This window comes from Rhinoderma darwinii, chromosome 8 (assembly GCF_050947455.1).
Source record: "Rhinoderma darwinii isolate aRhiDar2 chromosome 8, aRhiDar2.hap1, whole genome shotgun sequence".
In the NCBI taxonomy this organism is placed as follows: domain Eukaryota; kingdom Metazoa; phylum Chordata; class Amphibia; order Anura; family Rhinodermatidae; genus Rhinoderma; species Rhinoderma darwinii.
The window spans coordinates 87,172,831-87,192,134 of NC_134694.1; the positions used below are offsets into that span (position 1 = coordinate 87,172,831).

Consider the following 19,304-nt stretch of genomic DNA (forward strand, 5'->3'; position numbering starts at 1 on the left):
TTAGCTAGGAGATTGGGCATTACTAAACTGGTGACAGATCCTCTTTAACATGGCTGTACAGGGGATTTGTAGCACTAGGACAAAAAAAAAAAAACTGCGCTCCAATCCCCATAAAGATATATTCTGCAATTTAACAAAACAGATTGTTCATCGTTTTTATATGTGGACATTCATTTCCAGGAAAAGTATTGTGTGTGTAAAATCATTATCCAGCGCAACCAAAGCAGGCGTGTCAGATTTGCGACCACAAAAAAAAAACATGCATATGACGGTTTGTGCTGTCAGTAGGTTTTCCGTATGTGATCTGTTTTTCTCATCCGCGTTTCTCCTCTGCAGCACATCCTGGTTTTATTTGTATTTTTTTCTTTAGCAACTGATGCGTTAAAAACGGACAGAACACGGATGTCGTACGTGTGCTGTGTTTTTCACCCACCCATATACTTCAATGGGCAAGTCTGATCCGCAAAAACGTACCAGAATAAGACAAGCAGCGAGTTTTAAGCAACGGACACATGCTCTGTGAGAAAACACGGATGTGCATTGGGCAGTGTTTATTTAAACGGGCAGCAGACGGATCGTGAAATACGTTCATGTGAATAAGGCCTTATACAGGAAGTAGATCAAGTAGGTGACCATTATGTATAGCCATGTGATACCCATTGTTACTCACCAATGGCTTTAATAGACTCGCCGGGAAAAAGTGGTGCCTCCTCCATCTGTGCCAGCTTGTTCCCATCTCTCAGAGCCTGGCAAAAAGAATTACTGTGTCATATCCCAGTTCAACTGTTCAAAGACGTTGCAGGAGTACAGCAGCATACAATGCGACTGGTGAAAACAGAATTAATAACACAGCGGGCTCCATCCAGTCTACATCATCTCCTGTCAATCATTATTTCATGTATAATAAATTTAATCGCTAAAAACTTTATATATTTTTTTTCTTTTTTAACTCAACATCATTCTATGGCCAAATATCCAGGTCAGAGATTGATTTCTGTGGACTGCTCATAATAATAATGCATATGAACAACACGTTTGTCTTATGAACGCCTCCACCGGGAGCTCCGGCACATAGATCAATGTACGGCTTTTATAAACAGTGGGGAGCAGAAGTAAAGAATACAAATCAATGTACGCTGGAGTTCTTTATCTTGAATGGAGCCCACAAAAACAAGCAGCGCACAATATGAACACAGACGCAACCATTAAAGTGAGATCTTTACTGTATGGCTTTACTAGAAAGAGGACCTGTCACTAGGTCAGAAAAGTTTAACTGTTTACTGACCTGAATAGCACCGACTCCAATTCCAACACGGTTTTTCTTTTTTTCCCGGATCCAGATAGAAGGCCCACTGTTGTGCTGGCTCGCTATATGCTAATTTGCTGTAGTCAGCCAACAGGGCGTGAACTACCCTCAAGCTGCCTCGCTCTAATTGGTCAGCATCAGTGTCAGGGAAGCTGGCTCCGCCCCGTTGGCTAACTAAGCAAATTAGCATAGAGGGAGTCAATACCACAGTGGGCCATAACTCTGGAACAGGCGGGGGAGGGGGTTCGATAAAAAAAAAAAAAAGAGCTGAAAGCAGAGAGACAACGCTATACAGGTCAGCTAACCAGTTCAACTTATATGACCTAGTGACAGGTCCTGTTTGGTTGGTATGCAGTAAGGAAACTTTCATTAGAATGTAAATAGTAACTTTCAGTAGGACAGACCCCTTTAAATTCTACAAAATGCATTAAAAGAAGAAGAAGAGCAAGAAAATGCATCCGCACCCAATAAATTGCTGATCGATGGACCATGTGAAATAAGACTGAGCTGCCTCTCAGCGAACTCCATCTGCCAGACAGAAGAATATAGAAAACAGCTAAGGGTATGGCCATGATGCAAACTTCTACGACCCTCACAAGCAAAAACTAGAATCCCATTCACAGTCCCGTAGAAGAGTGGAAGTTTTTTCTTTTTTGCCATATGAATTTGGATTTTAGATGCGGATACACTTCGAGCCCGTTTCAGCTATTGTTATACAACACTTGGGGCATTCACCTCTGACTGTTTGCCATATAGGAGCGCTAAATTAGAAGTTCTAATATATACCCAGTAAAACTTGGGTAGAATATCTGACTTTGTGCATTACTCCAATGTAGAATTCCCATGTTTAAATCTGCTACATTATTCCAAATCAATATTTTAATAATCTCACATTAATGAATGAATCACAAAACCAGCACGAAAAGCTACAAACGATTGATAAACATATACATAATTTTAAGTATTTACAGCAAGATATTAGAGGAAATGTTCTCTATAGAAATCAAAATAACAAGCTGCAGAACTATGGAAATACATTGCATGTCATATCTTGTACTGATCCCCACCTTCAGCCTGTGTTATAATCCAGAGCTGTATTCACAATTCTGCGGAGTCTAGAGATGAAATCTCCCAGCATCCCTTGCTTTCCCAAATCTCTACACAAAGCTTACTCCGATGATTTGTATTGTGGGAAGTGTTGTCTTTACAGCAGACACTTTACAGTAATGTGAAAGAAACAAGAACACTGTCCCACTGCATCATAGGAGCCTAGCTAAACTAGATGTGTCTGTGGACCAGACGGTCAACTGTTTTCAATAACAGCAGAATTTCGATTGCAGCTCTGGAGTAGAACAATGCCTGTAACTAGGGCCAGTATAAAATGTAATGCATTTAAAGAGTTAAACAACATTTTACATAGACCAATTCTTTACTTGTAGTCTGAAGGAGAACATATGCTTTATCACATGGCAAAATGCTTTCTAACCAGAGTTGTTTCTCCAAATATTAAAGACCGACTATTCTAACACATGCTTGAACATAAACGGTAGAAGAGAATATTTTGAATACAATATCACATGGATCTGGCATCAGATCTGGTGAAAACGGCTGGGCAAAAAAAAAAAAAAAAAAAGCACCGCAAAGAAAGCACCATTTGTGTCCGGTAAAATGACCGACACCATAATGAAAACCAGACAAAGCCCATTAATGCCAATGGGTTACATCAGGCGCCATTGATGTCAGTCACATGACTGATTCGTGCTTCCGGTTATTCGTTGTTCTGTTCCTATGATGGAAAACAAGAACACAGATGTGAACGAAGCCCGTTGCACATGACCGAGTGCCACTTGGGCCGTTTTTCATGGCATCCGAGTGGCACCCGATAATTTTAACGGACCCAATCACTTTAGCAGGTGAATTGGGTCAGTGAAAACGGACCCGACTTGCCGATCCGTGGAAAGATAGAACATGTCCTATCTTTCCACGGACGAGACCCGGCCAGCACATACAGTAGTGTGCATGAGGCATTATAATGTTGTAAACAATTAACCGGGTCTATTGTTAGTGTCACAGTTGCATTTTTAGGCTATTGTTCACTGCTGTGTCAGAGTCTCGGTTACAGATCCAATCAATCAAATTTGACACAAAAAATATCACTGTATTCAGCACTATTTTTCTTTTCAAAACAATGGGCAACTTGGCAGAACCTGACAGACCTCATAGTAAGCCAATGAGGTCCGTCGGATGCCGCTAGTATTGTGCTACGGATCCGGCACTGTGACATGGCTTCCGTAATAAGCGACAGTCACGACGTACGAGTGAACAACGCAGGCGTGAGTTCCCCAGGGTGCTTGGATAACGGCTCGTTGAATGTTGTTCAGCTAGAAGTTATACCAGTTTGCCTCCCATTAAGGCCCAGTTCACACTTTGCAGTTTTGGTGCAGTGTTTATTGGTTTGCGAAAAAAAAAAGTGTAGAACGTAGCCTATAGGGAGGTGTATAAATGAAAGCTTTATAAGTCTAAAAAAAAATCGGAGGCAAACTATTATAACGTCTAGATAAACATTCAATGGGCCGCTATCTAAGTAGACTGGGGAACTCACGTGAACTAGATAAATGGAAAGGGAATTCATACAAAATATAGTACAATCCCGTGTCGTGCCTGCATTAAGTCACAACACGGTCTGCAAATAAATGCATTCTCCAGAGCTGCATCACAGCTATATCGCCTATCCCTAGCAATAGGTGAGGTCACACGTAGTGGTCGATGTGCAGCTGCATGTCGTTTTACAGCAAAATGCTGCAATTTTGCAATAAAGTTGTTGTTTTTTTTTAAACATGTTTTACTTGAAAAAAGCATGTGCCCAAAACCCACAGAATTTTGCAGTAAAACAACTTTGTGGCTGCACATCAACCACTCAAAGCGAACTCCCCCTCCGGGTGTCTTCACATGTTGCGGTTATAGTGCGGTCTATGCTGCAATTTTGCAAAACTTCCTGCAAAAACTGCAATACGACAGCAACATGTAAATACACCCTTAAAGCGGCTCTTTCACCACATTATAAGTGTCAATGGACAACAGGGCGTGTTTTACTACATGGCCAAGTGGGCGTTGTACAGAGGAGTGTATGACGCTGACCAATCAGCATCATGCACCTCTCCCCCTTCATTTATACAGCACATAGCGATATAGCTATATCGCTATGTGCAGCCACATAAACACACTATAACGTTACTGCAGTGTCCGGATAGTGAATATACATTACCTCCAGCCAGGACATGATGTGTATTCAGAATCCTGACCACTTCTGTAGCGTCCGTGTGAGACTACAGCACAGCACAGCGAGATCTCGCTGTAAATGACCGTTTACAGCGTAATCTCGTGAGACTACGCCTGCTGTGCTGTAAATCACAGAGAAGTGGTCAGGATTCTGAATACACATCACGTCCTGGCTGGAGGGAATGTATATTCATTGTCAGGACACTGCAGTAACGTTATAGTGTGTTTATGTGGCTGCACATAGCGATATAGCTATATCGCTATGTGCAGTGTAAATGAATGGAGAGAAGTGTATGACGCTGATTGGTCAGCGTCATACACTTCTCTCCACAACGCCCACTAGGCCATATAGTAAAACACGCCCAGTTGGCCATTGAGAAACTCATTAGCATAAAGCTAATATAGGTCATAACTCCGTCAAAAATGATCGTTTTTCTAAATAAAAAACACTGCTGTAATCTACATTACAGCGCCGATCACATCATGTACAATATAGGCCACTTATAATGTGACGACAGAGCCTCCTTAAGCTGCCCAAAGACATTACGTAATTCTTCGTTTACATGAGGTTTTGGAGATGAGCGGCACCTGTGGCATGACATATATCGGAGGGAAATAGAACCAGACAGGAGAAATCCAACCCATCTGATCTATTTTACCTCTTGATCTAAGTCGGGGGGTTAGGGGAGGAATCTGGCAGTCCCCAAGGAGATTACAATTTTTGTTGGAGCAGGCAACCAATTTCCACAGAAAATCTAAAATCTCCATGCAGCTTACAAACATGCTTATAAACCAAATCAGAAGTCAAATATACATAAAAAAACAGCAACAACCCAGAGCTACATCATAGTGGGTGTAATGCTATTTACCTGCCTAAAAGGGGCATTAAAGATTGCCAATATAAGGCCACTTTCATATGGGGCAGATAATAATAATTCTCCTATGTCTGAATGTAGCCTTACATTAAAGTATTATGAAAAGGGTTCAAACAATGTTCTCAACTTGGTAAAGAGATTGTAAAACCTTCCATAAAGCCAGTGCTAAACATCAACTTGTGACTTCAATGGCAGTGAATGGGAAATGTTGACCATTTGCCACCTTTTGCCCCATTTACTACTATTGGGGGGACACGGTCATATGAATGTTTCAAGTCATCCATGTGCCACTAAGCTGTATTCGACTCCACTATGACATGAAACCTCAGCATGAAAGTAGCCACGATCTCACCTAAAGAATATAATCTATAACATATGATCTTCTCACAAGTGACAACTGAAACTACCACACTTCTAAACGTACAGTATATAGTTACATGATGGACTAGGACAAATCTAAAACCTAGAGACATGCACTACGGTGATATAAAATATAGGGGTACAACTTGCCACCTGCTCAGCCTCCGTTTCGGAATGATAGCCATTGTGCTCGTCCTGAATATCCTGTGTATGCACGAGGTGGGACAGAACAGAGGCAACAAGAGAGAAATAGTCATGCAGGCGACAGGTAAAAGGACAGGTCAGACTTAAAAAGAGACAGTCAAGACATTATTATGTGTGCGCACAAAAGGGAAAGTATCCGGGTAAGGCACCGCATGCAGGACCGGAGAAGGATGCTACATAGGTTTTATTACCAATGTCCAATACTGCAAACTACAGCTGGATTATACGTCCTAGGCCGACTGCTGGGTGGTTTATGGCGGTGCTGCTGGGTTGTCATGGCCAGCACAAGCTTCATGGACACCGCATATCTCAGCAGAGTACGGTTCAAGCACTCTTATGATTCTGAAGAATACCTAGCGGTTGCTAAAGAGGTGAAGGGGTATGAAGTATGCAGAATGCTAAAGAGTACGGCTCTTCACATCACGTTGTGGCCTACATTGGACGTATAGGTTTGTTTACCTATTTTGGCCCCATGAACACAGTCAGAGGCATACAGAGGTACAATAGTGCCCATAGAAGTCTAGGAGGTTGTACGCATTGTAACGCAGTCCTGTGCACGAGTCCTTATGGATATGACCATTCAGCCTGCCGCTGTTCCATAAAGCAGGGTAAGGCTTCGTTCACATCTGCGCTACGGCTCCGTTCCGACTGAGTTTTCCGTCGCAACAGAGCCCTGACAGACACAAACGGAAACCATAGGTTTCCGTTTCCATCACCATTGATTTTAATGGTGACGGATCAGGTGCCAATGGTTTCCGTTTGTCCCCGTTGTGCAAGGGTTCCATTGTTTTGATGGAATAGTGCAGTCGACTACGCTATTGATTCAGTCAACTAACGTTCACGGATCCCTAGCGCAGATGTGAACGGAGCCGAAGCAGTTACAATAATCAATAGTCTGTGGGGTTATAAGTAGATGGAAATGATAATAATGAAAAAAATGTAAGTAGCTTCCTTCAGTTTGCTGAAACCCTTGTACTGCACGTCATGCAAACGCGTGCATTGAAATTTCGAGTGTGGAGTTCAGTTTGAAGAAAGACATAGTACAGAAAGTAAATGAATTTTAGACTATAACACAGTTTGTTCTGGATGCAAAGTCTTTGTGATAGACAAACAATTACACAACCTGCATGCAATAAATCAGGCGGATACAAGGGGTAGTCATGCGGATCACTGATCAGACGGACAGCGGAGGTGGAACCATCTGAATCATGCTCCTTGCATCATTAAAATAGAATATCAAGCGCCAAATGATACAAGGTAGATCTTAAAAGAAAGTACTCACAATAACATTTACCTGTAAACAATCCATGTATCAGCGATGCAATGTACAAATACACAATCAATCATTACAGGAAGATTTCTCCACATTTGAAATACATCTGAATTAGTGTAGAACTATAGAATATATTATAAAACCTTACCATTCTCTGTAAAACATCACATCAACATAGAAACAAAATAATCAACACAAAGAATAACGTCCCAAACGGACATGGTGGACCCGACAGCTCTCCTGACATGTCTGTTTTAGTGCATACTTGTATTTCCCACAAAACAACAATTCTGGAGCATCTTTTGTTATAATTCTTCATGGTAATGTTCCTCTGTTATTCTTCCAAGAAATGTAGGATTAAATGGACACCATGCCTTACCGTTCCATTATCTACACAGTGAGGATACAGTGCCCGTTGCGGAGAGGAGTCCTTTAAATAAATAAAAACCAACACTAATACTTACCCACTGCCCGTTGTCATATTGATGTGCCACTCTGTTCTCCGTGCAGCCCGTGGATGGGCTCCGCAGCCTGTGATTGGCTGCAGCAGTCACATGGGATGAAACATCATCTTAGGAGGCCGGCTTGAACGGATAGCGGAGGAACGAGTCTCGGACAACGACAGGGAGTCAGTAAGAACTTCATTTTAAACAAACCAAAAAAAAAAAAAAAAGTGGGGACAAAAGAGCAGGAATTCTGCAGCACAAATAGACATGCTGTGGATTTAAAAACCGCAATGCAGGTCAATTTAGAAACATTTTCACTGTTTACGCTACTTGTGGACCCGGCCTTAAGGCCCTATAACACAGACCAATTATAGGGCAAATTAGCGTTCACAGAAAGGGCAACGATCAGCCCATGAACGAGCAAACGCTCATTCATCAGCCGATTGTAACTTTTATGCGGCCGAATATATTATCGTTGTCCGCAGCACATCTCTCGGTGTAAACAGGCAGATGTGCTATCGACATGATAGAAATGCATGGGGACGAGCGATCGTAGTGAGGAGTGCTCGTCCCTATACATTACGGATAATAGCTCAATGTGAAAGGAGCAAACAAGCGCAGATCGTTGCTCGCTTACACGTCAGGCCATGTAAGAGGACCCTTATACTTTCAGCACTAATTTGACAATGTCAGAGTGTATGGGGGGCACGCCATATTGACAAGGGTATTGGCAACACCCCAGTTAATTTATTCATACATTTACAGGAGGTTTAAACAGAGGAACGGCATAGCACAGAGTTCTAAAAAATTCTCCAGAATAGTTATTTTATGGGGAAGGCACGTTTTTCCTAAAACAGACATGTCAGTAGAGCCGACAAATCCCCTCTAAGGAGCTAATCCATAGGACCCAATTAAATCTCAGTCTTGTAGGAAATATATAAAAAAAATATTTGTGTCTTTCATTTTTATCAGTTAACTGTACTTTTAAATACTTCCTATTTGGGTGGGACCTTGAACACTATTTTTCCTAAATCCTGTCTTCTATGAATATAATGCCAGAAGTAGTTAAAACTGACAATAACACAGGCAGGGCCCGGAGGGCAATGTAAACGAAACATGGAAAATATATGGGTCATGTTAAAACTACATTGGTGACAACACCTACGGCTACTATAATACCGCCCATAAGTGATTGTCACCTAGTATCGGTGTAGGATATAAAAGAAAACTGAGAAGTGGCAAAAAGAATATTTAAAAAAAAAATAATAATAATTCCTGAAGGGTAAAAAAATATGAGGACCCCAATAAATAACATGTCTCAGCTTGGGGTTCGCTGCAGTGACCCTATAACAATCCATGCTTTTACATACAAACCCATACAGGAGGCAAAACAGACCCCATGAGACTACGATACTGATTTCTTACAGACTATCAAGCTGACGGGCTAGTCTGACGTAGAGAACCGGCTCTTCAGCGGCCACCGCAGCGTAATAGGGAGGATCAGGTAGATCGTGTGATGTTGAGTAAATGTCAGCTGTGGAAGAATGACACTAAACAAACCACATCCCGCAGCAGAGTTATTGACCGTCTTCCAATGATGTGGAGCAGACGGCCTCAAGTAACACATAGATCTAGTTGTCAAGGATCCTTACACTCCAGTAACACAGCGGAATGGTAGCCATTAAATCAGATGCGGTCTGCAGATACTCACCAGCCTCTTGTATGGGGAAGTACATGAGACTTCAAAAAAATCCATAAAGCTACTAAAACTCCAGGGAGGTTTATCAAAAGGAGTTATCTGGTTTATGAAAGCCATTGTCAAATACGTAGGGAATTCGGGTATTAGGGAATTCCAAATTAACAGAGGGGACCCTCATGTGTCTCCTACTCTGGAGGACCTGGCACATCAATGCATTACACGGATGACCCATTGTTAAAGGGAATTGCCTTAAAGCAGAATATCGTACATGGACGTCATTCTGATCGTGCGGCCACAGGAGTCGTATCGTTACTAAACAGCCGGGTTTCCGCTGCAACAGTCGGGAACGGAGATAAAACGCCCGGGATCAAAGTTAACCCCTTAAATGCCTCAGTCAATAGCAACTGTGGCATTTAAGTGGTCTGTCACCCGTTGGCGACCCGCAGGGCCCGCCACGGCAACCGGAGGCCTAACAAAAGGTCAGAGGCACAGCCTAACAGGTTGCCTGTCAGGATACCAAAGCATTATCGTCTGTCGGTGTAATACTAACTATACCAAAATTATTGTAGGAGCGATCAAATGATCACTTTGTGAAGTCCCCTTAGGGGAGGGGAGGGGGGGACTAAAACATTTTTATTAATTTAAGTAAAATAAGGTTTCTTAAAAAAAACAAAAAAACACACGGATAAAGAATACACGAACCATGAAATCATTTGGAACAACTTACATCACCAGGACAGAAGAAAAACACATTTTTTAGATTTTGTTGGAATTTCCATAAAAAAAAATTAAAATAAAAGATTTTCAACAGGTTACAAAATATTGTTCAGAGCAGAAAACACACTGCACAAACTTGCCATTAAATATTAACGTGTGATTTGTTTAACCACAAAATACAATGCACGGGCACAAGTGAACACGAAACCGGTGAGACCACAGAGCAGCCAAACAAAGCAAAGCAAAAAACACAGGCTGCAAAATCCCAACTATATCAACACAGCGCAAGGAAAAGACAAACCGCAACATGAGCATCAAAATCTCTGAATGACCAAAAAAGGTCAAATAAAAAAAAAAACTAAAAAAATCATTCCGGGATCGGTTTAGACCATTTCACGTGTTTCTTCTGATTGGTTAATGTTGGGAATAATTTTGCACCAGATAGAGATTTTGATACCCAATATATATATAGATATATAAAAGATTTTCAACATGTTGCACAGTGGACAGACAGGCGAGAGGCCGACTTGCTGGACACCAGAAATATCTTACCCTGATATCGGGCCTCTTGTAGACCTGTTAAAAGGCACAACATTGTCAAGACAAAGTCACACAAAGGTTTGTGTAATGAAGTTCTATTCGCAAAATGGATTCGGATCTTTATATAAAATGTTCCAATATTACTTTTGTCAAAATTTTTTTGTTTATTGCACCATTTTCGTGGCCTTTGCTGCATGCTGCGCTATGGTTTCCGGTAATCCCTGCCGGATCGGCAATGAAGGCCCCTAACGAAGCCCCCAATGCAGATGTGAACAGGCCCTAACAAGTTGTGGATATCATTTTCTCCGCTGACTGTATGCCAAGTCTATTATTTGTACACGTGCTCTAGAAATGCATAACACATATCCTCGAACGTAGACTTTCTAGGGTTCATAAAAAGGCATTTGAAAAACCGCAATGCGTTTTTACCACGATTTACTGCATTTTTCAATGCGGTTGTGGTTAAAAACGCAACCACCCTAAAAAAAAAAAAACCTCACCAAATCTTGGTTAAAAATCAATGCTGCTTTTCAGAGGCATTTTTTTCTGCACCTCAACTGCTACATGTGAATATATCCTAAGGCTACCTGCAGAAGTTGCATATTTTGCTGTGGAAAATATGCATCAAAAACCACAGGAAATTCGCCGGTAAAAACCGAACCCAATTGTGCATTTTTTCGGTGCGGTTTTTACATTTAAATGCGTAAATCGGTGCTTTTTACCTTACAACTAGACCAGGGGTCAGCAGCCTTCGGCACTCCAGTTGTTATGAAACTATAATTCCCAGCATGCCCTGACAGCCTTTGACAGAAATAATAAAGACTTTGGCTGCTAGGGCACGCTTGGAGTTGTAGTATCACAACATCTGGAGTGCCGAAGGTTGCTGACCCCTGAACTAGACCGATACAATTCGCAAGCAGAAAGGCTGGATAAATAGACATGCTGCGAATTTTAAAATACGCACCGCAGGTCGAGTTACGTGCAGAAAAAAAAGGCAGCGTTTACATGACATTTTCTGAAATCGCATTTTCTTTGCTCGTACTGATTTACCGCACGCAAATACACGCAGCAAAATCGCATGTAATATGCATCGTGTGCATTGAACCTAAGGGTGTATTCAGACGTTGAGATGTGATTAAGACGGAATAGAAAACCGCGTGCGTTTTTACCGCAATTTGGTGCAATTGCTTTTTTTTTTTTTTATCCCATCGAAAAACGCACCAAATCATGGTAAAAATCACTTGCATTTTTTAATGCACCTCAACGTACACGAGGAGCAGCCTAGGACAACGCCCTTCAACATGCCCAAATGGACGCCACAGAAAGGGTCACATAAGCTGATCGCCGGGTCAGCTTCATTGGCAAAAGACAACGTCTTTATGAGGCAACCCCTTTATACAACAGGCGATTGTATTCAATTTGCTGGAATTTTTTTATTTTATTTTTTTTGCAATAAACCTGAATTTTGCACGGGTTCAGTTTAAAAATATATTCTCCTGGGAACATTTGGTATTTGCCTTTTAAATAACAATTGACGTTTTGAATCGACCACTGGCGCCTTTCAGATCTCATTACGAGCATGAATAAAATATTACGTACAGCATTACATCTCACAGCAATATAATAACCGTATAACCTCAGATTAAAGAGACGGGACACACAGACTTCATGGGCCCCACCTTATGGTCACTCACCCTGTAATCTCGGGAAACATTTTCTGGGGGCACCGTGCCAGAAATCTGACTGGATATTGTGGCTGCGATCAGCTGCTTGCACCATTCAACATGTGATCCTGTAGGACTGTAAGAAAGAACAGACACATCTAATAAGCCCAGATATAACATTTATAGGTTATTATTCATCAAGGCAGAATAACCAGTAATGGGACGGTGTGGTGGGATAAAAGCAACAAAAACTCCCTTCATTTCTCATTTTTTAAGCTAATGGTCAGAGCCATACAATCTCCTGAACTGCAAATCTACCTACATACAGAGATAAATCCCCTACATCTGTACTGCTGCATAATAAGTGGGATGCCTGGGTTATAACCCCCGCAAATAGCAAACCAAACTGGTTGCCACTCAACTTTTACAGCAACACATAACTATGGCTCTGGTCTGTATGACATCCATTGGAGATGGAAGCCAGAACGCGGTGTCTGTTGGGGGTTCCAGTATTTATTACGGCGAGAATAACGCTGCAGTTTGTGTAATTCTACCGTCAAAAATACCCGAAAGCTTGAGAGAAACCCAGAACGCAGGTGGTAACAGAGCCTGGCAGAACACCATAATATATTATCCCTTATTCTCCATTGTAACGAGGTGGGATCTTTCTTCAAATAGGATCTGTTACGGGAGGTGAAGCTTGTTCCTCTGACGGCGCTCCTGCTGTGCATACTGGCTCAGGTATAGATCATGAAAGCTCCATGCAGGTTATATTACGGCTGGGCAATTAGAAATCCAGCGCAATTAACTGACGGAATCTTGCGCTTTTCGTTTTTTCAATTATTCCCCCCACTTCAACTGTATCTGCGTCCTCAAGACGCAGATACATTTGAATCCAATGGTAGAGCAGCAGGGAACCGTAAGGTCCCAGACTTACCATTCACTATGCGTCGCCGGATGCACACAGGCATTATACTGTGTCGAGGGCAGCTATGGGGGCATTATTCTGTGTAGAGAGCTATGGGGGCATTATACTCTGTGGACGGCATTATACTGTGTGGAGGGCAGTTATGGAGGGCAATATACTGTGTGGAGGGCAGCTACAGGGGCATTATATTGTGGGGGCATATTATATACAGTGGTATACAGCAAGCTCAGGGGAAAAATATTAATTTAATAGTGGATCATGCAAAAAGGCGGCATGGTATTCAAAAAGGGGCGTGCCCTAAATAATCTTAAAGAGGCTCTGTCACCAGATTTTGCAACCCCTATCTGCTATTGCAGCAGATAGGCGCTGCAATGTAGATTACAGTAACGTATTTATTTTTAAAAAACTAGCATTTTTGGCCAAGTTATGACCATTTTCGTATTTATGCAAATGAGGCTTGCAAAAGTCCAAGTGGGCGTGTATTATGTGCGTACATCGGGGCGTTTTTACTTCTTTTACTAGCTGGGCGTTCTGACGAGAAGTATCATCAACTTCTCTTCAGAACGCCCAGCTTCTGCCAGATCACGCTGTGACGTCACTCACAGATCCTGCATCGTGTCAGACGAGCGAGGACACATCGGCACCAGAGGCTACAGATGATTCTGCAGAAGCATCAGCGTTTGCAGGTAAGTCGATGTAGCTACTTACCTGCAAATGCTGATGCTGCTGCAGAATCATCTGTAGCCTCTGGTGCCGATGTGTCCTCGCTCGTCTGACACGATGCAGGACCTGGGGAAGTGACGTCACAGCGTGATCTGCCAGAAGCTGGGTGTTCTGAAGAGAAGTGGATGATACTTCTCATCAGAGCGCCCAGCTAGTAAAAGTAGTAAACACGCCCCGATGTACGCACATAATACACACCCAGTTGGACTTTTACTTTTCAACACGCCCAATTGGACTTTTGAAAGCCTCATTTGCATAAATACGAAAATGGTCATAACTTGGCCAAAAATGCTCGTTTTTTAAAAATAAAAACGTTACTGTAATCTACATTGCAGCGCCGATCTGCTGCAATAGCAGATAGGGGTTGCAAAATCTGGTGACAGAGCCTCTTTAAATCGAGGTTACATGTTCAATTAATCAGGATTTTGATTTAGGACATAATTGCCCAGCCCTAGGCGATATGCTTACTATGAAATTACTGTAAATGTATCACTCTAATGGCCGGTAGATAAAGAACCCATTTATTGATACATATCCTGTTCCAAGAGGGAGAACTTGAGAAATATCCTGTTACAGGAGAAATGACTGCACAGAGCCCTATTACAGAGCTCCAGTGCAGCCATTCTGTAGTGCTTGCTATGGAGAGATGAGAAAACTGGAAATTTTGCCTCATTGCCACAATAGAGTCTAACACGAATACAGATTTCAGCCTCTATGGCCTTATAAGTGAAAAAGCCGTTTGAATAAGGCTGGGTTTGCAAGTAGTGGCTACAGCGCGGCTGAAGTTTATAAATTGAGTGTTAGTGGCCACACGGATTTGCGGGGGGAAAACGGCTGTTAACGTGTAAACCATAAGGAGATTAAAAGGGGTTATTCCAAGATCAACATTTATCACCTATCCACACGAACAGGGGTCTACAGTGCCTCTCGATTCAAAGTCTATGGGAATGACAGAGACTGCCAAATACAAAGCTCAGCTGTTTCTGTCAGCCCCATAGACAATGAATGAAGTAGCAGGGTGCACGCTTGAGAGGTCTTGAGCCCCCCGTTCTAGTGATCGGCAGGGGTCCCAGTGATGAGACATTCCTCACCATGGATAGGTGGTAAATGTTGATCTTGGGATAACCCCTTTAACAGTCAATTTGAAAACTGCGCCAATTTGCGGCAAAACCACATGTTGGTGCAATTTTGGCCGCAACGTGTCAACCCAGCCTAATAAGGAAATGTCGTGATCAGCAAATTGACAATAAGGCAATTTTTTTTGTCTTTTCTCATCTGTATTGCGGATTCAATCCATCCTGGAAGATACCTTTTCTTTTTTTCCCCCAGTCAGTGTTTTGTAGAGGGTGGAGTGAAGACAGCGGAGACCTCAGATGGGACTATGCAAGATCATATTGAATTATTCTTGTCTTTATTCTGCTCAAAACTAAAATTCCATTTTAACAGAAACTCTACTGCTCCAGTACATAAATCCCATGACCTTTCTATTAATCTCGGATTATTATCTGATCTAGATGATACATAAGATTTTCCTTGTGTGGGTTTAAAAAACGCTTGCCAAACCTCCTTAGTTTGCAAAGCCCAAATGGAAAAGTTAATGGAAAAACTATATCAGTACGACTGATATTTCTGTCTTAAAACGGTGTTTGGACGGTGAGTTTTGTGGCTAAAACTGAATAAGAGTTGGAATAAAAAGTTTCCTTGTCAAAAGCAATCAGAACCATCCTAGGAAAGAGGGGAAAGAAATAGCTCATGTTCACATTAGTCCATCTCTCATTGAATATGACCTTAAAATAAGGGAAGAAATTAAGCTGGAAAAAAGGAGAGATCCAATGTCGAAATGAGGTAACGGGCAAGACAAAACATGTTAAAGGCTAAGTCCATCTTCACGACCAATTTGGTTTTGTTTTTGTCTTCCCAATGCATCGAAAATGTAAAAATGAAGCACTTTTGCAAATGTCCTTGATGAAAAATGTCCTATCATTTTGTGTATACAGCACCTATGCAGAACTATGAGGTCCCATGTTAACAGACTACAAACAAACCCTGTGTAGTCGAATGTTGCGGTCATGCCCTCTTCATTCTGTCCCCTACTTCTTGGTAACATACTTATGGTACGTTAGCAAGAATTTGGAGACAGATGGAAGGGAGTACGACTGCAGGATCAGACTACACAGGGTTTGTTTGTAGTCTGTTACCATGGCGAAACAGAGCTCTTCAAAAGTGCTAAAAACACGCAACTATAGGGGAATTTTAATCAAGACTATTTGCAAAGTTGCTTTATTTTTTGGTTGTAAAATTGTATTTAACATTAAAGAAAAAAGGATTTAGTCCGTTGTAGAGTAGACGGACATCAATTTATGCATTAAGAAAAAACTTATGCCGAGCTTGTCAATAGTATTAAACGTGTATAAAATTTGGAGGCAGCAGCTAATAAGTAAGTAATAAGTAATTTTCCATCAAGCAGCATTTAAGGATGCCGGAACACGCTGCGGCAGTGCAGATTCTGAGAGAATAAACTGAAATATAAATAGAATATAAAACACCTCCATCACTTGCATTGGATGTGAAATTTCAGCGTATTCAATGAGGATTTAGGCGTGGAAACCCCACCTAAATCCTCATTACATCCAAGTAGTACCTGTCCCCACCTAACAGGTACCAACAATTACTTTAATACTAGTCCCTTTCTACAGTCCTAGCAATAGGCCATAACTTTTTTTAGCAAGAAAAAAAAATGGGAGGTCAAAATTAGCAGCAGCGATCTAGAGATTCTGCGATTACTCAAAATAGAATGAAAACGAGCGAGAGTTGGGCTTATGTTAATTATGGCGCTTGCCAGCCTGACTATCTAAGAGGCATTAGACAGTAGCAAACGCGACCTGTGGTGGTCTCAGCCAATCACGTCAGGAGGCACCGTAATGAGCATACATTCCATTTTGAGATCCCTGGCGTCGCAGTCACTAGTGGCGCTCTCTGCTCTGAGTGATGGCTCCAGCGGTCTGATTATTGGACGTGAGAGCTGGTACTCAGGAGTAGAGCAGGGAGGCTGGCAGCGTTCAGCACAGAGAGCCCTAAGAACGAAACGGACACCTCCATGGAACTTACGATCGGGGCGCCAGGGACAAAAGGTCAATTTCTTGGTAGCGCAACATACATGACCGAAAACATAGGTATCCTTGCGCTGTACTCCACATCCTGTATATAGTGCGGTCACCAGTATTGAGGATAAATGCTCATAGGTTCCCCTTCAGGGGGGTCTGTCTAGTCACAGACTTCCTTTCAGGGGTTAATCACGGTAAAACTGGTTATCGTCAAACATTCTTATAAGGTAGTAGAGAGCATAAGTCTGTGGCACAATAATACTAGCAGTTTGTTGTAATGGTTCTGAGAAACTTCTGAAACCACAGAGCCATGTAGAATAAGGCGAGCCTGCTAGCTTCATGCTCTGGGAGCAGATATTGGGGTACACTTATGAAAAGACGTGCTAGAAAAACAGCGTAATGTGTTCAACTTAGATGTGATCCGTAACAGGTGGATCCTGTGTGTCTCCCGCTGTCACTGAACCAGTCAGCCCCGCTGACCTGATGGATACAGGTTTTAGCACTAGATACAGCTGTTCTGTATACAGGATACAAAGCAGCTGTATCTCAATTAAGTAAAAATTATTTTTAATTAAAAAGTAATTAGAAAGTTGCACCAATCACACGGATGCATGGTTTTATTGAAAAAAAAATAATTGTTTTCAAAAGGTGTACATAGCATTGAAATGATAATGGTTTCTCCATGCCGATACATCCCATTTTGGGCCTTCAGGAAGATGCAATATTTTTTTCCTACCCACATCCTGAGAGCCATAACTTTTATATGTCCCTGTTGAGGTTTCTGTATGAGGGCTTATTTTTTTGCAGGACATGTTGCATTTTTTAATGGCATATATAGTTTATATTAACTTTTATTTTTATTTTTATTTTTTTTGGGGCGGGCCTTGAATTGTGACACTACTTTTGGATTTTTGCCATTGCAGTAGGATGTCGGCTGTATATTACACCGGCTAGTGATAGCACGGGCACGGCTCACCATCACTGCGCCGTAATAGTACAGTGGTTTGTGGGAATGACCTGCAACGTATTATTGCGTAGGGAAAAAAAAGGGTTAAGGTATGAGGTTAAGTGTTTCCCTGACAGCGCTTTTCTTGAAAACATAGTTACCTATAAAGCACAATGCCGGAAAACAGGAATGTAACAATACAAATAATATCCCAGACTGCAAAACAATTCTAAAGGACGTCCTTTTATTAGGAAGGGTAACACTCATTATACAAACACACCATCTAATGATCCAGTTGTGCGGTTCTAAAACTAAAAGGCTCTGTTCACATCTGCATCATGGCTTCTGTTTATAACCGAGGCCATGGCGCAGTGTCTGATCCGTCGTACGACCAATATAACCGGCGTCTGACGGAATCCATTGACCTATAATGTGGTCCATCCGGTTATGTCAAGGTTTCCATTTGAAAAAACAGTGACTGAACAGAAGGAGGAGAAACCACAGAAAATAACTTCCCTGCCGCAGAGCCAATAGCCATAGAGCTGCATACAGTGGATGTCCCCAACCCTCGTGCATCGTGAGCCACATACACCTCAGAAATTGAGAAGAGACATATGAAACGGGGGGGGGGGGGGGGGGGAAATAAACACACAGGAGCCTCCAAACATTTGCAGATAAATATCTCCCTGTACAACTCCAGGGAGAATGAGGCTTCAGTTATTAGGCCAAGATCCCACACATGGTTTTGATGCTGTTTTTGGTTAGCTAAACACAGGAGTGGACACAAGAGAAAGGAGATACATCAGTCTTTTCTTTATACCTTTTCTACCTTTTGGATAAACTTTCGGCTTGGCCAAAAAAAAAAAAAAAAAAAAACAGGGCCAAAAATTGAATTTTGGGTTCTGTTGTTCTCCTGCCCCATAGAAGCAGAACAATGAAAATACCAGAAGCTCGGGATCCATTGTATGATGTTAACCAACAGCGCCCGACAGAACCCATTGACTTTATTGGGTTCTATGAGGTTTCCGTCATATTGCCGGACGTAATAGCGCAGCATTCTGCCCTATTTTGCCCGGCAAAAACAACAGAATCTGTGACGGAAGCCCCTAACGGAGGAGCCTCTGACACAGATGTGAACAGCGTCATACAAGAAAAGGAGGAAGAGACTGACACTGTTCAGGATACGTCTGCAATAATGTCAGTTTGGAAGTCTTATTGTACCAGTGCATACGGTCGTAAC

General features: G+C 42.0%; 1 protein-coding gene across 4 annotated transcripts in view; it reads right to left on the minus strand.

The window, feature by feature from the left end:
- Nucleotides 1-19,304, minus strand: part of MTMR1 (myotubularin related protein 1) — a 52,843-nt gene that overhangs the window by 29,615 nt on the left and 3,924 nt on the right. Inside the window, exons 2-5 of one of the 4 annotated variants that reach the window (XM_075835874.1) lie at nt 12,394-12,499; nt 10,712-10,735; nt 5,974-6,024; nt 671-746 (exon numbers count right to left, since the gene is read on the minus strand). In XM_075835874.1, coding sequence (XP_075691989.1) covers nt 671-746; nt 5,974-6,024; nt 10,712-10,735; nt 12,394-12,499 — 257 coding nt within the window. Of the gene's footprint in view, nt 1-670; nt 747-5,970; nt 6,025-10,711; nt 10,736-12,393; nt 12,500-19,304 lie in introns of all 4 variants that reach the window. The other 3 variants (XM_075835873.1, XM_075835875.1, XM_075835876.1) reach the window with 3 other exon arrangements.